The sequence below is a fragment of the Xenia sp. Carnegie-2017 genome, unplaced genomic scaffold, assembly GCF_021976095.1.
Source record: "Xenia sp. Carnegie-2017 unplaced genomic scaffold, XeniaSp_v1 HiC_scaffold_2, whole genome shotgun sequence".
Classification (NCBI taxonomy): Eukaryota; Metazoa; Cnidaria; class Anthozoa; order Malacalcyonacea; family Xeniidae; genus Xenia; species Xenia sp. Carnegie-2017.
The window spans coordinates 6,954,675-6,976,945 of NW_025813482.1; the positions used below are offsets into that span (position 1 = coordinate 6,954,675).

Genomic DNA, 22,271 nt, shown 5'->3' on the forward strand with positions numbered 1-22,271 from the left:
TTGTACTATTTTATTGTTTGTTTACCTTTCACTTTGCGTACGAAATACATGAAAGTTTTGCAGGTCATATTTTCCTTTTTAATGTACATCTGCGCTCAAAAAGTTCTTCCTATAGAGCAAACAGGCTTGAAAAATACATTTATAAACAATGACAGCAAGGTATGCTATATTTTCTTCAAAACACATGCCTTATCATCCAAGTTAATTTTTTTTTCATTAACTTCTTTTTCAACAGTTTGTTCTCTAATCATGATGAAATCAGAAAATTTAAATATATTAGCTTTTTAATTCTAACTCAACTGCATTTGCTTTGGCTTGAAAAGTAATTTTTCTTTTCCCCAGCCCTGCTCCTTGAAGTTGCTGTTTGAGCTCCAAGCTAGGAGCAGCATTTTGTTTACAGTTGGCCAAACAGAAAAAGATGTGCGTCCAGGTTTCCCGTTTGTTGTATGGTGTAGCCTTTTGAGTTTGTTTTCTGCACTTGGGCTGGGAAAAGGTAGATTGGCTAGCCGAGCTTACACTTCTTCTTCTGTCTCGGTATGGAGAAAAAGGTTTCGGAAATTGCCCAAAATGCGTTGTGAGCTGTTTACTCTCGACGATTGCATTATCAATGGAGACGAATACGATTGTGTATGATGTGAATGTGCTACATCTGACGACGAAGAAACAACTTGTGCTTTACTATTGAGGCTGGCATTTTCTCCAGGATGAAAATCTTCAGCTGCAGCAATCAATCTCGTTGCCTCTTGCAAAAGAGAAACAGCGCGGTGCCGATCGAATTTGCTGTCTTCTACCGCCTATTGTTAAAAACAATCGTCCACGATTCTTGCCGATTATGCTTCTCCTCGAAGTATTTTTCTAAGGCATACACTAATTATGGTAGAAGCAATTTTAAAGCACAAAATGTGTCAAAAAAACGAAAACAAATAATTTTTTCACTGTTTTTAACTGCCAACAAGGCTAAACTGACGTCGGTCGCCAAGAAAACACGCATTATATCAGGGGGGAGTTTGGCTTTAAACAATCATGGGAAAAACTATGGGAGTTATCGCTCCAGTTATTATTATAGTTCACTAGTTTTCATTTCTCAACAAAATTTGTCGATTTCAGCATTGTCATTGAACGGTTTATCAATTCAATATTTCATTTTTGAAAAGGTTAAAAAATGACGAAATAAAGTTGACTTGAAAAAGTGTTAGTGCCTTGAAAATTCGATATGTTATCGTCGCTTGGCTTAAATTATCAGGTTAGTGCGGTGAACGGGACTTATGTCAAAGATTTAATTGTGTCTGACGTAGTTGATATTCAAAAAGTTGACAAAAGTAGTTTTGGAGCTGTGAAATTTCGCTTTTTTTCTCACAGTTTTTTTTGTTGTTTAACAGTATTGCTGAATTTGTCATCTATCAAAGTCTGTTTACGTTTAAGATTTTTACTTGTACATAATGCCTTCACTTACTGTTTAAATAGCAATTAATTTGATCATTTTTACCTAATTTAGGCTAAGCTAGCACTGTTTTCTGTACTTAGACGTGCCCTAACATACAAAGAACGGATAGTAACCATTTAAAAACCAGTAGAATTTTTACAGTGAAGATGCCATTATATAAAGACTGTTACATGAATTTATTGGAAAATGCTGAATCAGTATTATCAGTATTATCAAATTTCATGTTGAAATTTTTCATAATCATTTCACTTTTTAGGTTCTTAGTAATTTTATTGAACTAACTGGTCATCTTCATCAACTGAAGTCATCAGTTTGGCCTGGCTTTCTAACATATTTAAAATGTTTGAAAAAGAAAGTACATCACGAGTCTATTCCATATGAACAAGAATATGAAGTAAAGGTAGTTTATATGTAGGTCATTTGAATGAAACTTCCACTGATGTGCTCAAATAGATATCTTTTGCAAAGAAATGTCTTCTTTTACTTTTCCAATGCACATGTATATAGCACAGTATTTTGGTCAAATGAGAGCAATTTTCATTAAAAATTTGATTAAATCCCTTTGAAGTTTAAGAGAGACAATAAGCTTTGCAAATTGTGAAAATAAAGGTTTATAAGGCAAGAGGGAAGAAGGAAGCAGACGAGATGCAATTGCACTGTATTCACAAATGTAAAACCTTTTAGAAAGTCATTGCAATAAGTTATATCACTTTAATTTAAACTTGTAATAATAAATAGTTGTGTATTTTAACCATTTATTGTATTGTTGTTTCAGAGTCAGACACCAATTTCTGAACTGTTGAAAAACCTCCCTCATGGTTGGCAAAGACTGCTTTCACCCCTATCAATCACTTTACCTACACACAAAATAGTCTTGCAACCATGGGCAACTTCATATATATCTGGAGAATCATTTTATGAAAATAAACATGGTAGGACTTCTGTAAAATATTTTTACCATGAATTTACATGGTACTTATTTTTGCATAGTATATAAGAAATTCTTCCATTTGTTAGCACATTGTTTGTTTGGAAAAAAAGGAGTTTAATAGGTAGTAGTTTGGTTGCCAGGTTAAGTAATACAAGTATCAGTGTAGTTGTAAATTTTAGGCTCTTTGAAAATTTGTGAAGGTCAGTACAACTTTATAAAAGTTCTTTTCTACATTTTTTTGACACTGTAATGTGATTTTTTGCACATGAATGAATTTTACTCCATGTTTCAAAGATTGTCAAATCTGTGTTTGTTCATAAATGACTATCATGTATTTGTTTTTTCGTTTCAATGTTTTAAGGTTTTAGGTCATCAAGACTTCTTGGATCAAGTTCTACAATGTGGCATAAGATATCCCTACAACCAATGTGGTCAAGAAAAAATGGTGCAGGTAGTGTTTATTATTGAAGCATGGTAAAAGCCTTAAATAAGGAAATAGAGCTTTCAATTACTTTTGAAGCAAAACTCTGCCAGTGTATTTCATGTTGTTATTTACATTTACCATGTCAAATACACAATTATTTCATCTTGTGTTAATAGTTGCCATGAAAGATTTCACTTTTCTTGATGTAAGAAATATTAAATAATGTGGTTCCTAAGTCACTCTCCAATATGTTTTTATATAAAAGCGAAAAGGCAAATTATCATCTTTGTGATATTTTTAGTAGTCTTTGTCTATCAACTCCTTGTATTTAACAGTATGAAAAAAGCTTTATGTACAATGGGGTACACATCTCAAATTTTAATCCCCTAGAAATAGAGACAGGAAATCCCTTTCTGCCTTTCAAAGGAAAATTTTCATTGACATAGATCGTTGATGAATGCATCTGTAAATTTTAATTTAATTTATAATGTGAAATAATCTGTCACCGCCTCCTTCATGTTTTTTTTTATCATATAAATCTAGTTTCATTTCGTAAATTTTTGAATTTCTAAATTATTCTAAAATTCACTTTGTGTATAATTTGCACACTCCCCTTGTGAAATAAGATTCTTTTGACAGGGTCAGCTTATTCCATTCATTCATTCATTCATTCATTCATTCATTCATTCATTCATTCATTCATTCATTCATTCATTCATTCATTCATTCATTCATTCATTCATTTCATTCATTCATTCATTCATTCATTCCATTCATTCATTCATTCATTTCATTCATTCATTCATTCATTCATTCATTCATTCATTCATTCCATTCATTCATTCATTCATTCATTCATTCATTCATTCATTCATTCATTCATTCCATTCCATTCATTCCATTCCATCCATTATTCCATTCCATCCATCCTTTCCACTCCACTCCTCCACTCACTCCTCCTCCACTCCACTCCACTCCTCCACTCACTCCTCCACTCCTCCTCCACTCCCTCATTCCACTCATTCATTCTTTCATTCATCCATCCTTTCACTCACTCACTCACTCATTCACTCACTCACTCACTCACTCCCTCACTTACTCATTCACTCATTCATTCTTTCATATGTTTTCATTTTATTCATTCAACAGTTTCTACACGAAATATATACACTTACTCTGCTCAACAAATTCGTGATTTGGAAGAAAGAGCAAATGATAACCCCAATGATCCAGATGCCCAGGCTGACTATTTAAAGGTAACTACATATAAACATAAAATACTGTCAATTTTTTTTTCTCACCCTAGCTGCTATAAAAAATAAATATATACTTTTACTTTAGCTTGCATGAAATGACAAAAATATGTGTTATGTACATATTTTTTAGAGTTTAACAAATTATATTTTTTGTCCATATAATTTAAATATTTAATGGTGTACTTGCTGACTTCATAATCTAACATGTATTAAATGTAAAAGGAAAAACTTTTATAGCATTTTTTTTGTTTAGTACAGCTTTAAATCTATCTTAGGCAATAGTAAGTGAAGATCCACATTATGTCATTCGAAGATATGAAAGTGGGAAATATAAAAGTAGTGATGAAGTTTATAGAGAGTATTATAAGGTATATGTTGTTCAATGAATAATTCAAATTAATCAATATAAAGAGGTCATTGCGTTTGATTGTTGATACATTTTTTGAGTTTCATATGCATTTTTTTTATCTTTGTGTGATAGATTTACACAATTTACACACTGAAATTAAAAATGTTTAGTCGCCGTTTTGAAATCTTTGAAATCTCTTATCTTCTTTCAGGCGCTTGTAATGACGGATAAAATAAGAAATGATGAAATTGGCGAGGTAAATTTCTTTCGTATAAAAAAGTTGATGGATAAGGAAAGAAAGGTTCTTAAGAACAATTCAAAGCAATTGACAACCAGTCAAACTTCGCAAATTTGTTTATCATTTAAATACAAAACGTTCTTTCTTTTTAGGCGGCAAGAAAGCCATTTCTTTCGTTTCGTCAACGCCCAGCAAAATCATCTTCCAGCGAGTTAGGAAGTGAAGGGAATCCAGTTGTCGTTTCTATGAATAATGATAAACGTTAGTCAAGTTAATTTTTAAATATCTCTTAATAACCTCTGACAAACGTATGTACGTAAGACCAGTTTATCAGTTTGTCTTTTCATGTTTTATGAATGATGATGAACGTAAAACTAGTTGTGATAATTATGAGCATTAATCTTTCATTGGTTATAATAATACAAGATATACAGTTTATAAATAATCAGTTGTGTCAAGTCTTTGTCATGACGATTTTAACCAGAAGTATGTTATCGCTCGTTTAAACAACTTCGTCCTGTATGTTTTTTAATAAATGCTATTTCATCTGCATATAACTGTAACTTGCCATTTTCTTTGTACGTAGTTAGTCTTCATTTAAATCTTGATTATTTTCCTGTTTCCTAGGGTCATTTTTCAAAGAACAACTGTGGAATACGTTAAGATTTCTTATCGGTCTTTTCCTTATTGTATCCGTTCTGGAGGCGCAACTCCAAATGAGAAGTACGTATGATTTACATACTAGTGTAATTTTACTTTTACCATGAGAGCTTATTCACTGGATGTAAGATCAAGTAATCCCTGCTTAGAAGCTTTACTTAATCATAATTTATGGCAGTTTATCTTGAACAAATGTTCTTGATTGGTTACTGGCAAACAAATCAACGATCAGTTCAGCAAAAGACCATTAATCTTACGTGTTTTCAGTGACTTCAAATCAAAAGGAAGTTCAACCGGACAGCTCAGACAAAAAAGTAAAATTCTCTGATGTGCAAGGCGTGAGTTTTTTTTTTTTTGTTGTTGCATTTGAAAGGACTCGTAGAAAATGAAGTACTTTGTTTCTCGTAGGTTGAAGAGGCTAAACATGAATTAAGAGAAGTTGTTGAGTTTTTAAGATCACCAGAAAAATTTACCAAGCTTGGTGGAAAGCTGCCATCAGGTTGGAGATCTAGCATGCTTGTGAGCTAACTTTACATCTTCTGTGGTTTTAAATAATTGTTGTTTTAATTTCAGGTATTTTATTGGTTGGTGCCCCAGGAACTGGTAAGACGTTGCTTGCCAAAGCTGTCGCCGGCGAAGCTGGAGTTCCTTTTTTCTTTTGTTCCGGAGCTGAATTTGATGAAATGTTTGTTGGAGTTGGCGCTGCCAGAGTTAGAAATCTTTTTGGTTCGTATTCATTTTATCGCACTGTACGCATGCGTTGTTAATATGAACTTTATGGCATTGCAAATATTATGCAGATAGTATCGGATAACTAATCGTTAACCCATTAATTATATTGCTGACCAAAGCCATCATATGCATTTGTATAATTCATTTCAGTGGCCTGCAAATTTAGGCATTTTTTGTGGTTATGTTCAAGATCAGTTGTTCAAGTTCATAAGCTAGCTTCTCAGTTATACTTATAAACAGTTATACTTACGAAAGTCTCAGTTGATTGGTTGTTTTAGCAAGAAAAGTTACTAGAATTATCGACGTACGTACGTACATAAGTTGCAACTAAATGTTAGGAATCAATATTTGTTAAAATATGGACTGTTGGTTCATAGCTTCTGCGAAAGAACTTTCTCCTTGTATAATATTCATTGACGAACTCGATGCAATTGGAGGCACTCGAAGTGTTGGTGATCATCAACCATATTCAAGAATGACTCTGAATCAACTTCTTGTTGAATTGGACGGGTAAGGTTTATAACTCCTCGTTGATGCATTCTATTGTTAATGTTATGGCACTAGTTAATGCATCGAACAAATTATTGCTTTATAAAATATACTATATCACACATACTTATGATGTCCCCTACACAACGTTATCATCTCTTATGGTAGAGTTTTCCAAACGTCCATTATTGAATGTATAGATTTGACTGCGTGCATCAGTTATGGTAGAATTTCAAACATCTTTTATTCTATAGATTTGATAAAACTGAGGGTATTGTCGTTATTGCTGCCACAAATTTTCCTGAAATTCTTGATAAGTAAGTTAACTGCATTAATTTAAAATATTCCTCCCACTTTATACATTAAATATTCTATACATTATAATTTAATCGTCACGATATGTTTATAGAGCTTTAGTTCGTCCTGGACGTTTTGACAGCCGTGTGACCGTCCCAATGCCTGATGTTCGTGCTCGTAAAAGCATTCTTGAGTTGCATCTTGGAAAAGTAGAGATGGCGGACGGTAATGAATTTTAAATACATGTGTCATTGATGTATGTCTTACTCCCAGCAATCTTCAGATGTACATACATGTGTCATTGATGTATGTCTTACTCCCAGCAATCTTCAGATGTACATACATGTGTCATTGATGTATGTCCTACTCCCAGCAATCTTCAGATGTACATGCATGTGTCATTGATGTATGTCCTACTCCCAGCAATCTTCAGATGTACATGCATGTGTCATTGATGTATGTCCTACTCCCAGCAATCTTCAGATGTACATACATGTGTCATTGATGTTTGTTTTACTCCCAGCAATCTTCAGATGTACATACATGTCATTGATGTATGTCGTACCCCCAACGATCCTAAGATATACATACATATATTGTAGATGTGTTGTTCTACAGTTGCCATACGGCAGTAGGCACTTATAAATGAACATCCTTTAAATTATTTTGGAAATAATTTTTGGATAATCTTGATAGATAATTTTTGATAGTTTATTTGCCTTAGCACTTTGCCTGTATGACAACCAGATTATAAACTTTTTCTTTTATGTAGATGTTAGTCCAGAGACTTTGGCAAGAGGTACTCCAGGTTTTTCAGGTATCTCATAAAATATATGTTGAAAATCTTAAGCTTATTGCATTATTGTATCTTTTTTGTTGTTATGGTAAACAATCCTTCTTGAAGAACTGTCTCTTACTAAAACTGATTATTTGTGATGCATGCATGAGTTTATTACATTTGATATACAGTTGACGATCACGCGGTTTTGTGTTTATCATAAAAGATTTGAAATAGATAATTGTCAAAAGCTAGTCCCCAAACTTTATCTTGGGTTGCCAACTGATATAGAGACCACCCTCCCCCCCCCCCACCCATTAATCGCAGGTCAATTATTTTTGACGTGTGTAGTTTTTTAACGTTTAATTGTGAGCACTATTGCTGCTATTGGGAAGATTGATTAAATTCCTCTGTCGACTTTCAACGCAGCACTTTTTTTTGGTGAGGAAAGAGCATACATGCAGTATTGTAGCTTGATTAAAACTCAATTTCCAGTTCAAGAGAAAAAACAAAAATTTGAATTTCCGGTGAAAATTGACTCTAAAGAAAGCAAGATTTTTTTAGAACTGACGAAAAGTTTGGGTAAAGCCAGCTGCTGCATTCATTTTTAACGTGGGAATTTGTCTTTATAAGGTGCCGATCTTGCAAATTTGGTGAATCAAGCCGCCTTAAAGGCAGCAAGTGAAGGTCATGCTTATGTCAATAATGAACATTTGGAATATTCAAAGGATAAAATAATAATGGGTAAGATGCACAAAGTGCAAAGTTCACAAACCTGAAACAAATTTTTGGCAAGGAATATTTCCAAGACTGTCCATTTCGAAAGGATTTCCTTGCTTTGAGTATCTTAATAACAACTTGAAGTCTGTATTAATTAAAATGCAGAACTCAATACAACATTGAAAATATTTGTAGACCAATTACATCTTATTTCAGTAATTATGTAAAGGTAAATCTTTTATTTAGGACCTGAGAGAAAAAGTGCTTTTATCGAGCAGAAGAATCGTGAAGTTGTTGCTTATCACGAAGGAGGACATGCATTGGTTGCTTATTATACATCAGGTTTTAAAGCCTCATCCCAGTCCCCAAAATTATGTTTGTGTGTGGTATAAGAATAAGTTATGTTTTCATTTAGAAGCCTTACCGTTACATAAAGCTACTATTGTACCTCGTGGTGATGCTTTGGGTTTGGTAAGTAGCTACGTATCTCATAGATATTCAAATGAAAAAAAAGCTGCATTACTTTTCTTATGAAAATATATTCAAGTTGAAAATGGTTCTGAGGTAGTAAATCTATTTCAGTTCTGGTCTGCTTGTGGGGAGGGGGGTTAAGTGTTTCTTTCAGTTTTATTGTAGGTGTTGTAATGTGGTATATTGTTTGCCGAAACATGTCTAAATGTATAGAATTGTTGTTTATGTGAAATGTGTTATGCTATTGGGCTTTTACGAAACTATTGAAATTGTTGCCGACGAATTGCTTAATATTATTAATGAAAACCATCATAGCGAGTCGTTTACAATAAATTACGACAAACTTGCATTACGTTGCTAAAAGACACCATTCCCAAGCTGCATCGTGGGCTCATACAACATGGGGCTTGTATTGCCGCGAGGTTGATATCATACGCTGATCATACGTAATATTTTGACAGTAATGTTTTCTTATTTTTTTATTAGGTTGCTCAGCTTCCTGAGAAGGATGAACTATCGTGGACAAAAAAACAGTTAATGGCAAAACTTGATGTATGCATGGGTGGTCGCGTCGCTGAAGAACTCGTATTTGGCAGTGATAATATAACTAGTGGTAAGCTTCATCGATATAAGAAATAAAAGATGTTTCCTGTGTTTGCTTAGACTTATTCAGATCGAGGAGATCTTTGGGAGAACTCGAGAGTACATCAGTGCAAGCCCAAGACAGAAGATGGAGAGTTCTCACATTTTGCATTAACCCATAATCCAGTGCAAACACGAAAAACATCTTTTATTTCTTTTATAAAATGACAATAATGCGAAACAAACAAATTTAATACAGACTTTTTGATTTTTCCTCTAACATGTATCCATGATTTATTTGCAAATTCTCTTTGATTGATTAATTGATTTGATTCGTTGAGCTCAGATCGGTTTGTACTGGATGACACGGCTATTGGCCAATCATCGCACGCGTTTTATTGTATTTTATAAAACCTCTTATGCATAAATAAGTTAGGATACAACTAAAAACGATATTTCTCCCAATTTTTCGGTATTATACCTTTTTTTATGATTTCTTATCTTTTGGTTTTTTCGAGCTCAGTTACGAGCTGCCTGCTACCTCCTGCTTATCTAGAAACCTCTCCCTCCATACGTTAGAGCTTTGAGGGGTACAGAAAAAACAAGCGAATGGTCGTTGGGGACTGCACTTTAAGTGGAAAAACAGGGCAATTTTTTATCATTAAAATCTGTATATAACGCCTGCCGCACACTGGTAAACTTGCCGCGCGTACTTGTTATTCGTGACAAGCGTGATCGACAAAATGTCCTAGTGTGCTCGGAAGTTTTCAACAACATTTGTCATTCGTGACAGATTAGTCAAATATCAAACGCGGTGGGCTTAAAGAAGTATTTTATCTATTTTTGTAATGATACAAAACCCATGAAATATTAGAAAATTATTTGAAATTTTCATTTAGTATTTTTACCTTTACATACAATGACCCGTTGACTGTTGGTTGTAGTTCTGTCTTCACTCTTACTCAGTTTATATTTCGGTCAAATCTTGGCATATGTCAGCGGTCGTTGACCGATTTCTTGCTCCCTTCCCCCCTCCACTTCCCTCGTCACTGATGTTAACATGCAAAAATATTGAACCAGAAAGCTTATTTCACGTGAGATTTGCGCCATTATTTTTAGGAGCATCGAGCGACTTCTTTCAAGCAAATAAAATAGCGCGAGCCATGGTGACAAAATACGCGATGAGTGACAAGGTAATTTTAGGAAAAACAAAGATATATTGCACAATTTTAACAACATTTTCCTGTTCTTTTCATCTAATGAATTTTGATGTCAATTTTTTTAGGTTGGTCCACTTGTTATTACTGATGAAGAGAAATTGAGTCCTGAATTACACAACTCGATTGAAAATGAAGTGAAACGACTCATAAAAGTATGTGTGTTAATGATGTGCATTACTTCATTACGTCATGATTCTGTTCAATACTATACTATATTTATATGACATTTTACATTGTGGAAATAATACTATTGTTAGCCAGCGGTATCAACGTTACCTGTTGCTAACCCATTATGAATTATGACAAACGTTTTCTACTAGCAGTTTATGCTAGTTTAATTTATTTGTCGATATGTTAACTCAATTTTTTTATACAGGAGTCTTACGAGCGAGCGAAGAATATTATTCAGAGTTATTCAATTGAACATAAGCGTCTTGCCGAAGCATTGCTGAAGTACGAAACACTAAACGTTGAAGACATTGAGGCTGTTATTCAAGGAAGATCTATCGAGTAAAATGTTTATTTTTTCATGTACATAGCACCGTCTTTACTGCATGTCTAGCATGAAAAGATAAGCTTGACATCTCCATTTTCTTGAGATAAGCCACTTGATTTAGCATGTAGAAAACTCAAACAAGTATGGAAATTTAAATATATAGCATTTACTAAGTACAAAAAGAAGTGCTTTCTAGAAATTCTTTACGGTGTTCACTCATTAGTTTACTCAAAGTTTACGTTTTATTGTCTATAAAGAAGAGATGTAATGATTCGTAAAATTTTGTTATGTATTTTTAATTTTCTTTCTTTCTTTTTTTTGTTTTACTGTCAAACGATTTGCCTCAGTCTCCTTACGTAGCAGAGAAAACGAGTCGTTCATTAAAAAAATATTACAAAAAATAATTTATAAATTATGTAATAAACACTTGTATTGCCATGGCAATTGCTTAAGCAGCTCATCTCTTTTAGATATTACTAATTTGTAACACATGCTACAAAATTTGATTTATTTTTTTCTAAAACAATTGTCATTGATGATTACTCAGTATGCGTAAGACAAGTTGTAGCTTGGTGAGAAATATTTACATCGATTATGAACGAAAAATATCAGCAATTAGACTTACTTTAATATTACTTACAAAGTGATCATTTAATGATCTTTTTACTCTACTCGTCGCTCGTTGATTGTTCTGATACTTTAGCTATGACATTCAACCGTACACCTTCATCAATCTGTGGCTCTAGTGAATTTGAAAGGGACATATCGATTCTATTTAATTCTTCGTCATCATCAATTGTTTTGACGACATTGTTGTTTGAGTCTAATGAATGATGGGAAGTCTCGATAGAATGAATTTTTGATCCATTGGAGTCTTCATTACCGATCACGTCAGGTTGTCCATCATTATTTGTTACTGATGAATGGTGGGATGCCTCGATGGAACGAATTTTTGTTTCATTAGAGTCTTCATTACCGATCACGTCACGTTGTAAATCATTTGTTACTGATGAATGGTGGGATGCCTCGATGGAATGAATTTTTGATTCATTAGAGTCTTCATTACCGATCACGTCACGTTGTAAATCATTATTTGTTACTGAAGAATGGTGGGATGCCTCGATGGAATGAATTTTTGTTTCATTAGAGTCTTCATTACCGATCGCGTCACGTTGTAAATCATTATTTGTTACTGAAGAATGGTGGGATGCCTCGATGAAATGAATTTTTGTTTCATTAGAGTCTTCATTACCGATCACGTCAGGTTGTCCATCATTATTTGTTACTGATGAATGGTGGGATGCCTCGATGGAACGAACTTTTGTTTCATTAGAGTCTTCATTACCGATCACGTCACGTTGTAAATCATTATTTGTTACTGATGAATGGTGGGATGCCTCGATGGAATAAATTTTGTTTCATTAGAGGATCACGTCAGATTGTCCATCATTATTTGTTACTGATGAATGGTGGATGCCTCGATGGAATGAATTTTTGATTCATTAGAGTCTTCATTACCGATCACGTCAGATTGTCCATCATTTGTTACTGATGAATGGTGGGATGCCTCGATGGAATGAATTTTTGTTTCATTAGAGTCTTCATTACCGATCACGTCAGGTTGTCCATCATTATTTGTTACTGATGAATGGTGGGATGCCTCGATGGAACGAACTTTTGTTTCATTAGAGTCTTCATTACCGATCACGTCACGTTGTAAATCATTATTTGTTACTGATGAATGGTGGGATGCCTCGATGGAATAAATTTTTGTTTCATTAGAGTCTTCATTACCGATCACGTCAGATTGTCCATCATTATTTGTTACTGATGAATGGTGGGATGCCTCGATGGAATGAATTTTTGATTCATTAGAGTCTTCATTACCGATCACGTCAGATTGTCCATCATTATTTGTTACTGATGAATGGTGGGATGCCTCGATGGAACGAACTTTTGTTTCATTGGAGTCTTCATTACCGATCACGTCAGGTTGTCCATCATTAGCACAAATTACATCAACATCTTGCATCTTTAATACTTTATCGTCCTGTTTATTGTTACTCGTCTCATTAGTATCAGCGTTCTCACTTGGTGACAGCAAATATCTGGCAACGTTATTGACAGCGTCTGGTCGATTATTCAGAGCACTCTTAACCACAGTTTGCAATTTTTCTGCATTTTGTCTTGCGTGGCGTGCCCCATCATCGTCAGCATTTCCATTATTATGTCTTTTATATCTCTCTTCACTTTCATTTTCTTCTTTATATCCCTCCTCGTTATTTTTTGAAAAACAATTCCCCATTTTACTTCAAAGTTTCTTTTGTACGTCAATTTTAAAAGTTCAACGGGAAGTGAGCACCATAACTTCAATTAATGACGACAACATTTGTTTTTGGTTCAATTCAAGTGACGTCACAGACATTGATGAAGTTCTTTGTATTTTGAGATAAATAGAAAAAACTTTTAGAAAAACTCAAGCTCCCTAATATTTATTTTTGACATGCAGTAACATAAAAGTACAATTTTTGCTTGAATAAAAGACTGTCATCAAATTTTCTGCATTTTAGCTAACCTATGAAATGGAGTATGTATAATGCGTGACGCGCTTAAAACCCATGTGAAATACATATAAAAGAACTGAACTTATGATGGCATAAGAACATCGACGGTGGAAGACTGAGACCGACCATGTGAAACAACTTAAGCCCAGTATTTTTATTACGCATCCTTTTCACTTAAATCATAGAAGATGTCGAAGAGAGGTCAGTAAAATAGAATCTAATCCTTTCGAATCTCGCCTCAAAGGCTATGTTTTTGGTTCATCTTTGTTCATTACATGATTTTATAAGAGTCATTGTAAATATTTGAAACTTTAACTGTATTTACTGCAACGGATCATGTTTTTTTAGTGTTAAATTCCTTCCAAGTACATTTTGCCCATGTCAGTATTGTATTTGATATCAAAATCTTTTATTTAACGTTTTTCAATTCCACTATTATTTTCTTATCGAAATTAAGGTAAGCAGTATCTTGAAAATCGTAAGGATTTAACAATAAATGTTATGAAAAATGTCAACATTAATCTGCTGTATGACATCTAGTTATCTACCATCAGCAAGATGACTGTATACTTAATTCATCTCATCATTTTTAACACAATATATTAGGTTGTTTTTTTGATTATCATTATCATGCCCGAATGATAAGGATTATTTAAAACGCATCATATAATACAATAGAGAAACTTCAAGCTTATTCTTGTTTTTGTGTAAGTGCTCAGATTTCTTCTAATTTGAAAAAATGTAATGTCATTACATCATTCATTGGCATTGAGATTAAACAAAACAAACAAACAAACAACATTTGTATACCGGCCAGTATTAATCCCCGCCAGGAGTTGACCAGTCCATGAACTTTTCTACGCCAAACGTCTCTATCTCTCGCCATATCTCTCGTTATACCCATCGCCTTCATATCACTGTTCACAGCATAACTGTTCACAGCATGTTCACAGCATTGGGATGAACTAGAAGTAAATTTCTAATCAGTTGCATTTTACATGGTTTTGACCCACGTATGTGCTTACATGTTGTATATCGCATTTGGCGTATGATTGGGTTTGAATTTGTTTTACATATTACACTTGCTAAGAAAGTAGTTTTGAAAAGCAGTAGGTCATTAAACTATTCTACAAAACAAAACTAATATAGTCATGATATATGCCTTGAAACGAACCAATAAAATCAATAGTTTATGTATTAATAACTTAACATTAGCTCTAAAATCTTTACAAGTTCATTGCTGATCAGGGAAGGCTTTCAGTAAAAAAATTTTTCTAATAAACCAAGTTATTTTCTGTTTTTGCTCGATGTATTAAATCCCTATTATGTTGGTTCGTTTGTTTTTGTTAGTTGTGAAATACAGCTTTTTCAAGAAGTTTATTGCTTCTTACAGGACGTGGAGGAGCAGCTGGAGGGAAGTTTCGCCTTTCTCTTGGTTTACCAGTTGGTGCGGTGGTTAATTGTGCTGACAACACTGGTGCCAAAAATTTGTATATTATTGCGGTAAAAGGTATCAAAGGTCGTCTTAACAGACTGCCGGCCGCTGGTGCTGGAGACTTAGTTCTGGCCACTGTTAAAAAAGGAAAACCTGAACTAAGGAAAAAAGGTCTGTGATGATTGTATGCTACACTGTCTCACTTCATAAAAATATTTGTTGTATATGTCGAGTATCCAACTCTTTATGCTAGATTCTATGCTATCAAAAGTTTCATGTTTTTACAGCATTGTGACATGTCCTCTGTTGGTAGACTTTAAATATTTAGTGTTTTTCTAAAGAGATAAAAATTATTTTGTTTCAGTTATGCCTGCTGTAATTATAAGACAGAGGAAAGCCATTAGAAGAAAAAATGGACTATTTATCTATTTTGAAGGTAATGTGGTATAATTGAAATAATACAATTATTTGCTTGCAAATCTTGAGTTAAGATTATATTTTAATTAATGTGTTATGATTGAAATACTATACATTTAGATAATGCTGGGGTGATTGTGAATGCCAAAGGAGAAATGAAAGGTTAGTAAGAAAAATTTGTTATTGGAATTAATTTCAAAAGCTAGAAAGTGAGTTATGTAGCTGGTCCAAATTCAGTCTTTGCAAATTGCTTTATAAAAGCATTTTAACTATTGCACAATATGACAAAGGAATTTTCATAAAATGCAAAGTGTCGGTGTTTATAACTTTGAAACAAAATCTAAACATGTGCAAGTGAAGGCTAAGCTAAAGATTATTAAAAGTTGAAGTCCACAAAAATAGTTGAAGTATTTAAGTTGAATTTACAACAAGTTATTTCATTGCTGCATTTTTAAAAGCTTAGGTTGATGAGACATTGATAGTTTGAAGAGCATGTCCATAGTAAAGTGCATCAGGTTGCAAAATCTTTTTGATAGTTGTAGTTGTTTACAAAGTTTTCAATCGCCATGAAGTTTGCAAATTAAATTCAAGTACTTTTACCATGAGATTATTTTTATTGTATGTGACCTATATTATTGCATTTACAGGTTCAGCTATAACTGGGCCTGTTGCCAAGGAGTGTGCTGATTTATGGCCAAGGATAGCCTCAAATGCAGGCTCTATTCATTGAATTGTATCCACTGTGTTACTGAATAAAACAGTTGTACAAAGCCAAATGTGTTGAATTGTTTTGATCAATGTATTAGGTATTTTTAATTACCAGAAAATTACGAACATGTTGCATTTTCAACCTTTTACAAGATTATTTGACTTTTAAATATGCTCAGAACTTAAATAGTTTTTGTTTTTCTCTTCTTTTTGTTTCATGATGATTGCTTTATCAATATTCCTGTTGGAAGGTATATGATGTATGTGAATATCAATTCATTTCTAGACTTAAATAACACACAGCAACATGCTAGAACATATGTCTTGGCAACCTCGTTCCCAGGGTCTTTTCTAGGGTTGTTTTCCCCAGGAGTCATCCAGGCCTTGGGAACGAGGTTGATGTCTTGGCTGCTGTTACAAATTTTGTATGTATGAAACAAACAATGCAAATTTGTATTCCCATCCGTTGCCAACCCCCTTGGGCAATTCTCAATCTATTCCAGGATTACTTTCTGAACCAAATTCTGTTTTGGTCTTTGAGGATGGACTGAAAAAGAACCATTTCTCTAATCTGACTGCTTTATTACCAACTTCGTCTTCACATGTATCTGTAGGTGGTGGAGTTATGAATAACTTTGTGTCCATTGCATTGCTATCATCTAGTTGTGTTGAACAAGTACTAACCAATGAATGTGGTGTGTTATTGCAGGTGCTGTTGTCACTATTTTCAATGCTTAGCATGATTTCAGACATGTCTTCTCCACAGTCCCCATCAGGAATGGAATCTCTTTCTTGTTCATTCTGCAATGTCAACGATTTTATGGCATTCTCAAGTTCTGTTGCCACTTCATCTAAATTATGGTAATCAACACTCTTGTGTGAGTCAAATAAGGCATTACATCGTTCATTGATTTTTGCTATATGTTCACTCCTACATGCTTCATCGGGATTTTCAGCCCCCACACCTTCTCCTCGTGGCTCAAGTAAGTTTGCTTCGCTATTCCTTCGCTCATGAATGGAGTCACTGATTTTCTCCAGGTTTCTTAGTGTGTCCTGATATTCTATTTTGGCCATTGTAATGTGTTGTTGAAGTTCTACTACCTTTTGCTTGTGTGCCTAAATTGAATTTATTGAATTTGCTTAGCAAACAAAGGTGCACACCATTAAGATCTTAAATGTGCATGAATTTGATGAGAATAAAATTTTATTGATCAAAATATTTTTCAGGCATTTTGAAATATACTTTTTTCATAAATAACCTGCTACCATTTAATTGTACGAATGCTGTAACCTTTCTACTGCTGAGCAATCACAAACTCTGACAGTGATGATTTAATATACCTCAAGAGTTTGGTTATATTTTTCTTTCAACTCAAAGTATGACCTAGTAAAAAAATGATGTTAATAACATACACGCCACAATTCATGTAAACATTCATTCACCAAACTGATGTACCTTGTTTTATTTATAACAGATTTCAAACATTTTTCAAGACATGTCTTTTTCAGCTGCAGCTCAGTAAATGCCTGGGACACTTCAAGATGGATTTTTTCAGCAGCTGCTTTCTCTTTGTTGGCTTTCATTACCTAGACAGAACACTTAAGTGGTTACAACCAGTCTAACATTGCTCTACACTATATCATTATCCTAAACAGATTCTTGGCAAGATTGTTGTTGTCCTAATAAACAGATGACATTCATTTAAAATTATTAGAAATCATTTCATGCATAGAAAGCCAATTATTTTAAACACTGACAACTGGAAAAAAAGTGACAGCCACGAAATACCTTTATTGTTGCATGGTTAAGCATCTCTTGACATGCAGAATCCAGAAATCTTTTATCTTGTTTCAATTTTTCTTCAGCCTTCTTGACCATATCTTTGGCAGCATTATAATTATCACAGGCTCTGTCATATCTGGCAGCAGCTTGTTCACTCTCATTATGCACCTTTAATGATTAAGAAAAGTCCTTGACAAACTTTTTAGAAAGTCAACATTTTAACTTTCAAAAAAAATCAAACAACCTCGCATGTCAAGAAGCATCACAATGTTTATCACAAGTAAACTTTCTATGGCTAAACAAATTGTGTTTCTTATTTTTATGATTGTTGCACACCACAACAATTACTATCATGAAGGTTTTATGTACATGATCAAGAATGGATATCAAGTTTAGTTTTTATTTGGTACATGGTATACTATTTTCAAGCAAAATTCAAAAATGTCATATATCACTACATGCAAACCTTACTTGTTCTGTTTGAGTCTTTGCTTCATAATATGGTCGGGCTTGATCCACCTTCTTTCCCAATTTATCATTCAATGACGTGAGATGGGAGGCTGACTTGGCCATAGTTATACGAAATGTTTCTTGTGCATCCTAATTCCAAAGATTATTATAATGTTACATTGTGGCTAACTCTTATGTAGAAATAAGTACAATATACATTTTACAATCAAACATATAGGACTAATATGAGTGAGTCAGAGTGACCAGCTAGTGCATATTCATGTCACGAGTTTGACTCAGAAAATCTGTTTTTAAAATTTTTTAAAAGTATTATCTTGTGAAATAGGGAATTCAAGTTAAATTCATAACAAAGGCGCATTGGACTAAAATCGACCAACATCAATTAAAACATATCAGCAATATATAAATATTAAAATGCACTTTGAAATTTCCTACTTCATAATCCTTTTCCAGAAGATTTATTCGATGATTGGTGTTATTTAACTTCTCTAGCTCGCCCTAAAAGATATATACCATAGAAGACTTTCAAGTTTTTGTCATTCAGAACTCATTTCTTAAAATGTCAATACAGTAACACAGTGCTTTCGTTGCCTAAGAGAACGACAAATGGCTGAATACAAATATTTAATATAATGTTTTATTTTCATTGAATCAAGTTTGAGTGATTCAAGAAATCGTTAACAATAAATGATTTTCAATACGATAAACTTACTTTTATTCTTGGATCAACTTCGACATCCCAACAGTCGGTCTCCATAACAAATTTTTGTGTATACAAAGTCTATTGAAGGAATGTTATACAAAGTCTATCATGGGAACGTTCAACATCCTTTCCCCAATGCAAATGACATAGCAAATGCAAATGACATAGCAAATGCAAATGAAAGTGAAAAATTACATAAATTTACATAAAAAGTGAAGTAGTTGTCGCAATGCATGGTTAGAAAAGCAGAACGAACGAAAATGTATATAATCTTTCATTCACACAGTTGACACTTTATAATAGAAAATTTTTCATTTTTTATTTATATGAATGATACCATTAATTTCTAAGAATGAACAAAATTATTTTCATGGACTTCTCCCAAATTCATACGCCAGCTTTATCAAGTTCTAGTTTAATGGGTTCAGCTTAGCTACTTATATAAAATCGCGTGAGACGTAAGAATTTGAATTAGAATTCCCGTGACTTCTCACTTTGTACTTTCGTAAACGGCAAATGTATGTAAATTTTAATTTGTGCAAGAAGATAGAGATACGCTGGCTCCGCCGGGTTGATACACGCATGACCAATTTACCAAAATTAGATTAAACATATATTGATCCAATATTGATTAGTTTCGTGGCAGACATTATGCAGAATATGCCAATGGTGACGTGGTTGTTTAATTATGATTTATAGAAAGAAAAGACCGTCGAAAATGGACAATAAATCTTTGTCGAAGAAAAATGATTTTTAATTTTGATATAAGTTTTGTTTTATTTACCTTTTTGCTTCTTACTAGCTTTTCCCAACATAAGACCCAGGTTAGTATACTATATCTATAATCTCTGTTGTATTATTCATATTCAATATTCACTGTTCATTTTCAACTTTTTAAAAGCATTGTTTTGTTGATAAATAAATGCAAAGTTGTCTTTAGTAATGTAGAGGGAAGCCAAATATTGCTGTAATGTATGTAAGCAGACAGATTTTGTTTGTTTGTTTAGTGTATGAAATATTGCATGTGCAATACACACCAAATCATGCTATCAATGTGGGCCAAACAGAATTCATACTTTACCGTTGCAGCTATATTTAATTTGGTTTTCTTTCTGTGAAGATGAGAGAATTTAATCAAAGAATTCTTTTCTTGGAGAATATTTCCTTTTACATCTTAACAACACAAAAGATTTAATAGCCTTTATATTATCAGGTGGAGGTGGATATTGAAACTAGAGAAGATGATGGATGCCTTTATGTTAAGTAAGTATTTTAATGTTGAAAATTGTCATTTGTATTATCATGTTTTTGTTGAAATGTTTGGTGATTTAGATGTGGTGTCAATGAGTTTTGTTGTGATGGAGAGTGTTGCTTAAATTTATCACGAAACTGGTTTACATGGTAATTATATCAGTGATTTTGCATGATGTTTTGTTTATTGTGGTTTACTTGAACAATTTCTTAGTTGCAGGCTATTTGAAAAACGTTTACCAGCAAGTAGCCATAAATTTAATGTTTTTAGCATCGAACAGTAAAGTAGCTACCCCATTTGATGCATGCATACATTTAGTTGCAGATTCAGAATTTAAAATGAAAACTGAGGAGACCTTTAGGTTCCCCAGTGGAAACAAAGTAAACATCTTTTATTTCTTTTATATAATAACAATAATGCAAAAGAGATCAATTAAAAAAAATGTTTTAATTTTTCATTTATCCCTGATTGGTTTGCACAGGCTGATGCAAATTCAGCTATAGACCAATCAGAGCATTTTATTGTTTTTATTTTATAAAAAGTTTTTTTAAACCAAAGAAGTATCCATTTCTATTTCAGGTTTGTCTTGGTTGGTATCATTTTTGTGATAATCTTGCTTTGCTTATTCATGCCTTGCTTTCGAAAAATGGAAGATAATATTAAATCCACTCAATATTATTTTATATCACCTGAAAAATATCAACATTATGACACTATGCCCTACAAACAACAGCCATCTATTTCCCAGAACAGTACAAGTATCTCAGAAAGACGACAGCCATATACGTAAGCTCACATCATTTTCCTGTTGTCATGTGATTTTACTTAATTCACTCGTTTCTTTTAGATACGAAAGATACATACAACAAACTTCACGGAATGAATGGAATCAACCAACACCATCTGCACCACCTAAAAGTCCATAATATTTAATAAAAAAGAACTATTTATTTTATTTCACTCCTACTATGTATATTCGTTATTTAAACAGGCAAAAACTAGAAATAATTATAAGTAAGGTGCAGGTTATTTAATATGCAGTATATTTGATGCTATATTTTGCTTAGTATTTCTGTATTTAATGAGGAATTGTACAAAGCTTGACGCTTATGAACGGGTAATGTGTATACTGTAAAGAAAACGCAAAATTCGAACTTCAGTTTATAAATGGCTGATGACCTATTCTTACGTAAATGGGCGCTTATCGTTCATTTGCAATGCAAAGGGTGTTGGCGTTCTTATGAAGCACCAGCATTTTATGAAAATTCGTCTATTTTTTCAAGAACTTATAGCTGTGAAGCATGATTATTCTGTTCAAAGATCTTGAGATATTAGTAAATCGTACGTATTTAGCCACAATTTAACCTTTGTTTATTCTGCCCCCCGCTCAAAACGATTAGAATTGCTTCGATTCTTGTTCTTCATTCCTGTAGGAAAGAGCAGAAACATTCTGAGGAATAAACGCTACTCGGCCTCAGAATCTTGTTCCCCTGATCTCTCTGTTACTGCTGTTTCTTCTGTAAGTGCCATTTTCGTCTTCAAACAAAAGAAACAGGAATGAAGAAGAACAGGATTTGAACCATTGCTTATCGATTTGACATTCATCAAGGTTCAGTTGGAGGCAATCAATTGTGCATTATTTTTAAAGCGTATACGTTGCCATGACATAACAAGAATAGCCGATTAACGTTTATGCAAAACACGAAACATTAAAAATACCTGGTTCAAGCGTGAATTCTTAACGGGTAAAAATGAAAATATTCCCAGGCTATTGCTGTCAATATTTCCTTTAAATTTAAGATGAAAATGGGTGCAAACGAACAGTTGCATTTACAACAAAAATCAATGTAG

At 33.4% G+C, this 22,271-nt stretch overlaps 5 protein-coding genes across 5 annotated transcripts; 3 read left to right on the top strand and 2 right to left on the bottom strand.

The window, feature by feature from the left end:
- Positions 1-1,060: 1,060 nt before the first annotated feature.
- LOC124440594 (ATP-dependent zinc metalloprotease FTSH 4, mitochondrial-like) lies at positions 1,061-11,123 on the top strand. The gene is made up of 23 exons (XM_046990994.1): positions 1,061-1,243; positions 1,701-1,844; positions 2,220-2,376; positions 2,737-2,826; positions 3,949-4,055; positions 4,331-4,423; positions 4,616-4,660; positions 4,795-4,903; positions 5,270-5,365; positions 5,570-5,640; positions 5,711-5,801; positions 5,876-6,028; positions 6,412-6,544; positions 6,778-6,840; positions 6,933-7,045; positions 7,593-7,637; positions 8,232-8,342; positions 8,565-8,660; positions 8,734-8,789; positions 9,276-9,402; positions 10,491-10,564; positions 10,657-10,743; positions 10,968-11,123. Exons 1-23 carry the CDS (start codon positions 1,214-1,216, stop codon positions 11,103-11,105), a joined length of 2,229 nt encoding a protein of 742 aa, XP_046846950.1. The 5' UTR covers positions 1,061-1,213; the 3' UTR covers positions 11,106-11,123.
- Positions 11,124-11,755: 632 nt separating this feature from the next.
- On the bottom strand, positions 11,756-13,392 carry LOC124440545 (dentin sialophosphoprotein-like). The gene is made up of 2 exons (XM_046990940.1): positions 12,565-13,392; positions 11,756-12,484 (listed from the first exon to the last, which is right to left on the bottom strand). The coding sequence occupies exons 1-2, from the start codon at positions 13,390-13,392 to the stop codon at positions 11,756-11,758; spliced, it is 1,557 nt and encodes a 518-aa protein (XP_046846896.1).
- A 397-nt stretch (positions 13,393-13,789) lies between these two features.
- On the top strand, positions 13,790-16,279 carry LOC124440600 (60S ribosomal protein L23). The gene is made up of 5 exons (XM_046991001.1): positions 13,790-13,852; positions 15,045-15,257; positions 15,451-15,522; positions 15,624-15,665; positions 16,151-16,279. Exons 1-5 carry the CDS (start codon positions 13,840-13,842, stop codon positions 16,231-16,233), a joined length of 423 nt encoding a protein of 140 aa, XP_046846957.1. The 5' UTR covers positions 13,790-13,839; the 3' UTR covers positions 16,234-16,279.
- A 4-nt stretch (positions 16,280-16,283) lies between these two features.
- LOC124440596 (SH3 domain-binding protein 5-like) lies at positions 16,284-19,319 on the bottom strand. Its single transcript, XM_046990997.1, has 7 exons — positions 19,178-19,319; positions 18,901-18,963; positions 18,466-18,594; positions 18,001-18,162; positions 17,668-17,798; positions 17,553-17,595; positions 16,284-17,327 (listed from the first exon to the last, which is right to left on the bottom strand). The coding sequence occupies exons 1-7, from the start codon at positions 19,220-19,222 to the stop codon at positions 16,701-16,703; spliced, it is 1,200 nt and encodes a 399-aa protein (XP_046846953.1). The 5' UTR covers positions 19,223-19,319; the 3' UTR covers positions 16,284-16,700.
- Positions 19,320-19,800: 481 nt separating this feature from the next.
- LOC124440599 lies at positions 19,801-21,530 on the top strand. The gene is made up of 5 exons (XM_046991000.1): positions 19,801-19,992; positions 20,382-20,431; positions 20,501-20,569; positions 21,000-21,206; positions 21,268-21,530. The coding sequence occupies exons 1-5, from the start codon at positions 19,915-19,917 to the stop codon at positions 21,344-21,346; spliced, it is 483 nt and encodes a 160-aa protein (XP_046846956.1). The 5' UTR covers positions 19,801-19,914; the 3' UTR covers positions 21,347-21,530.
- Positions 21,531-22,271: the final 741 nt, after the last annotated feature.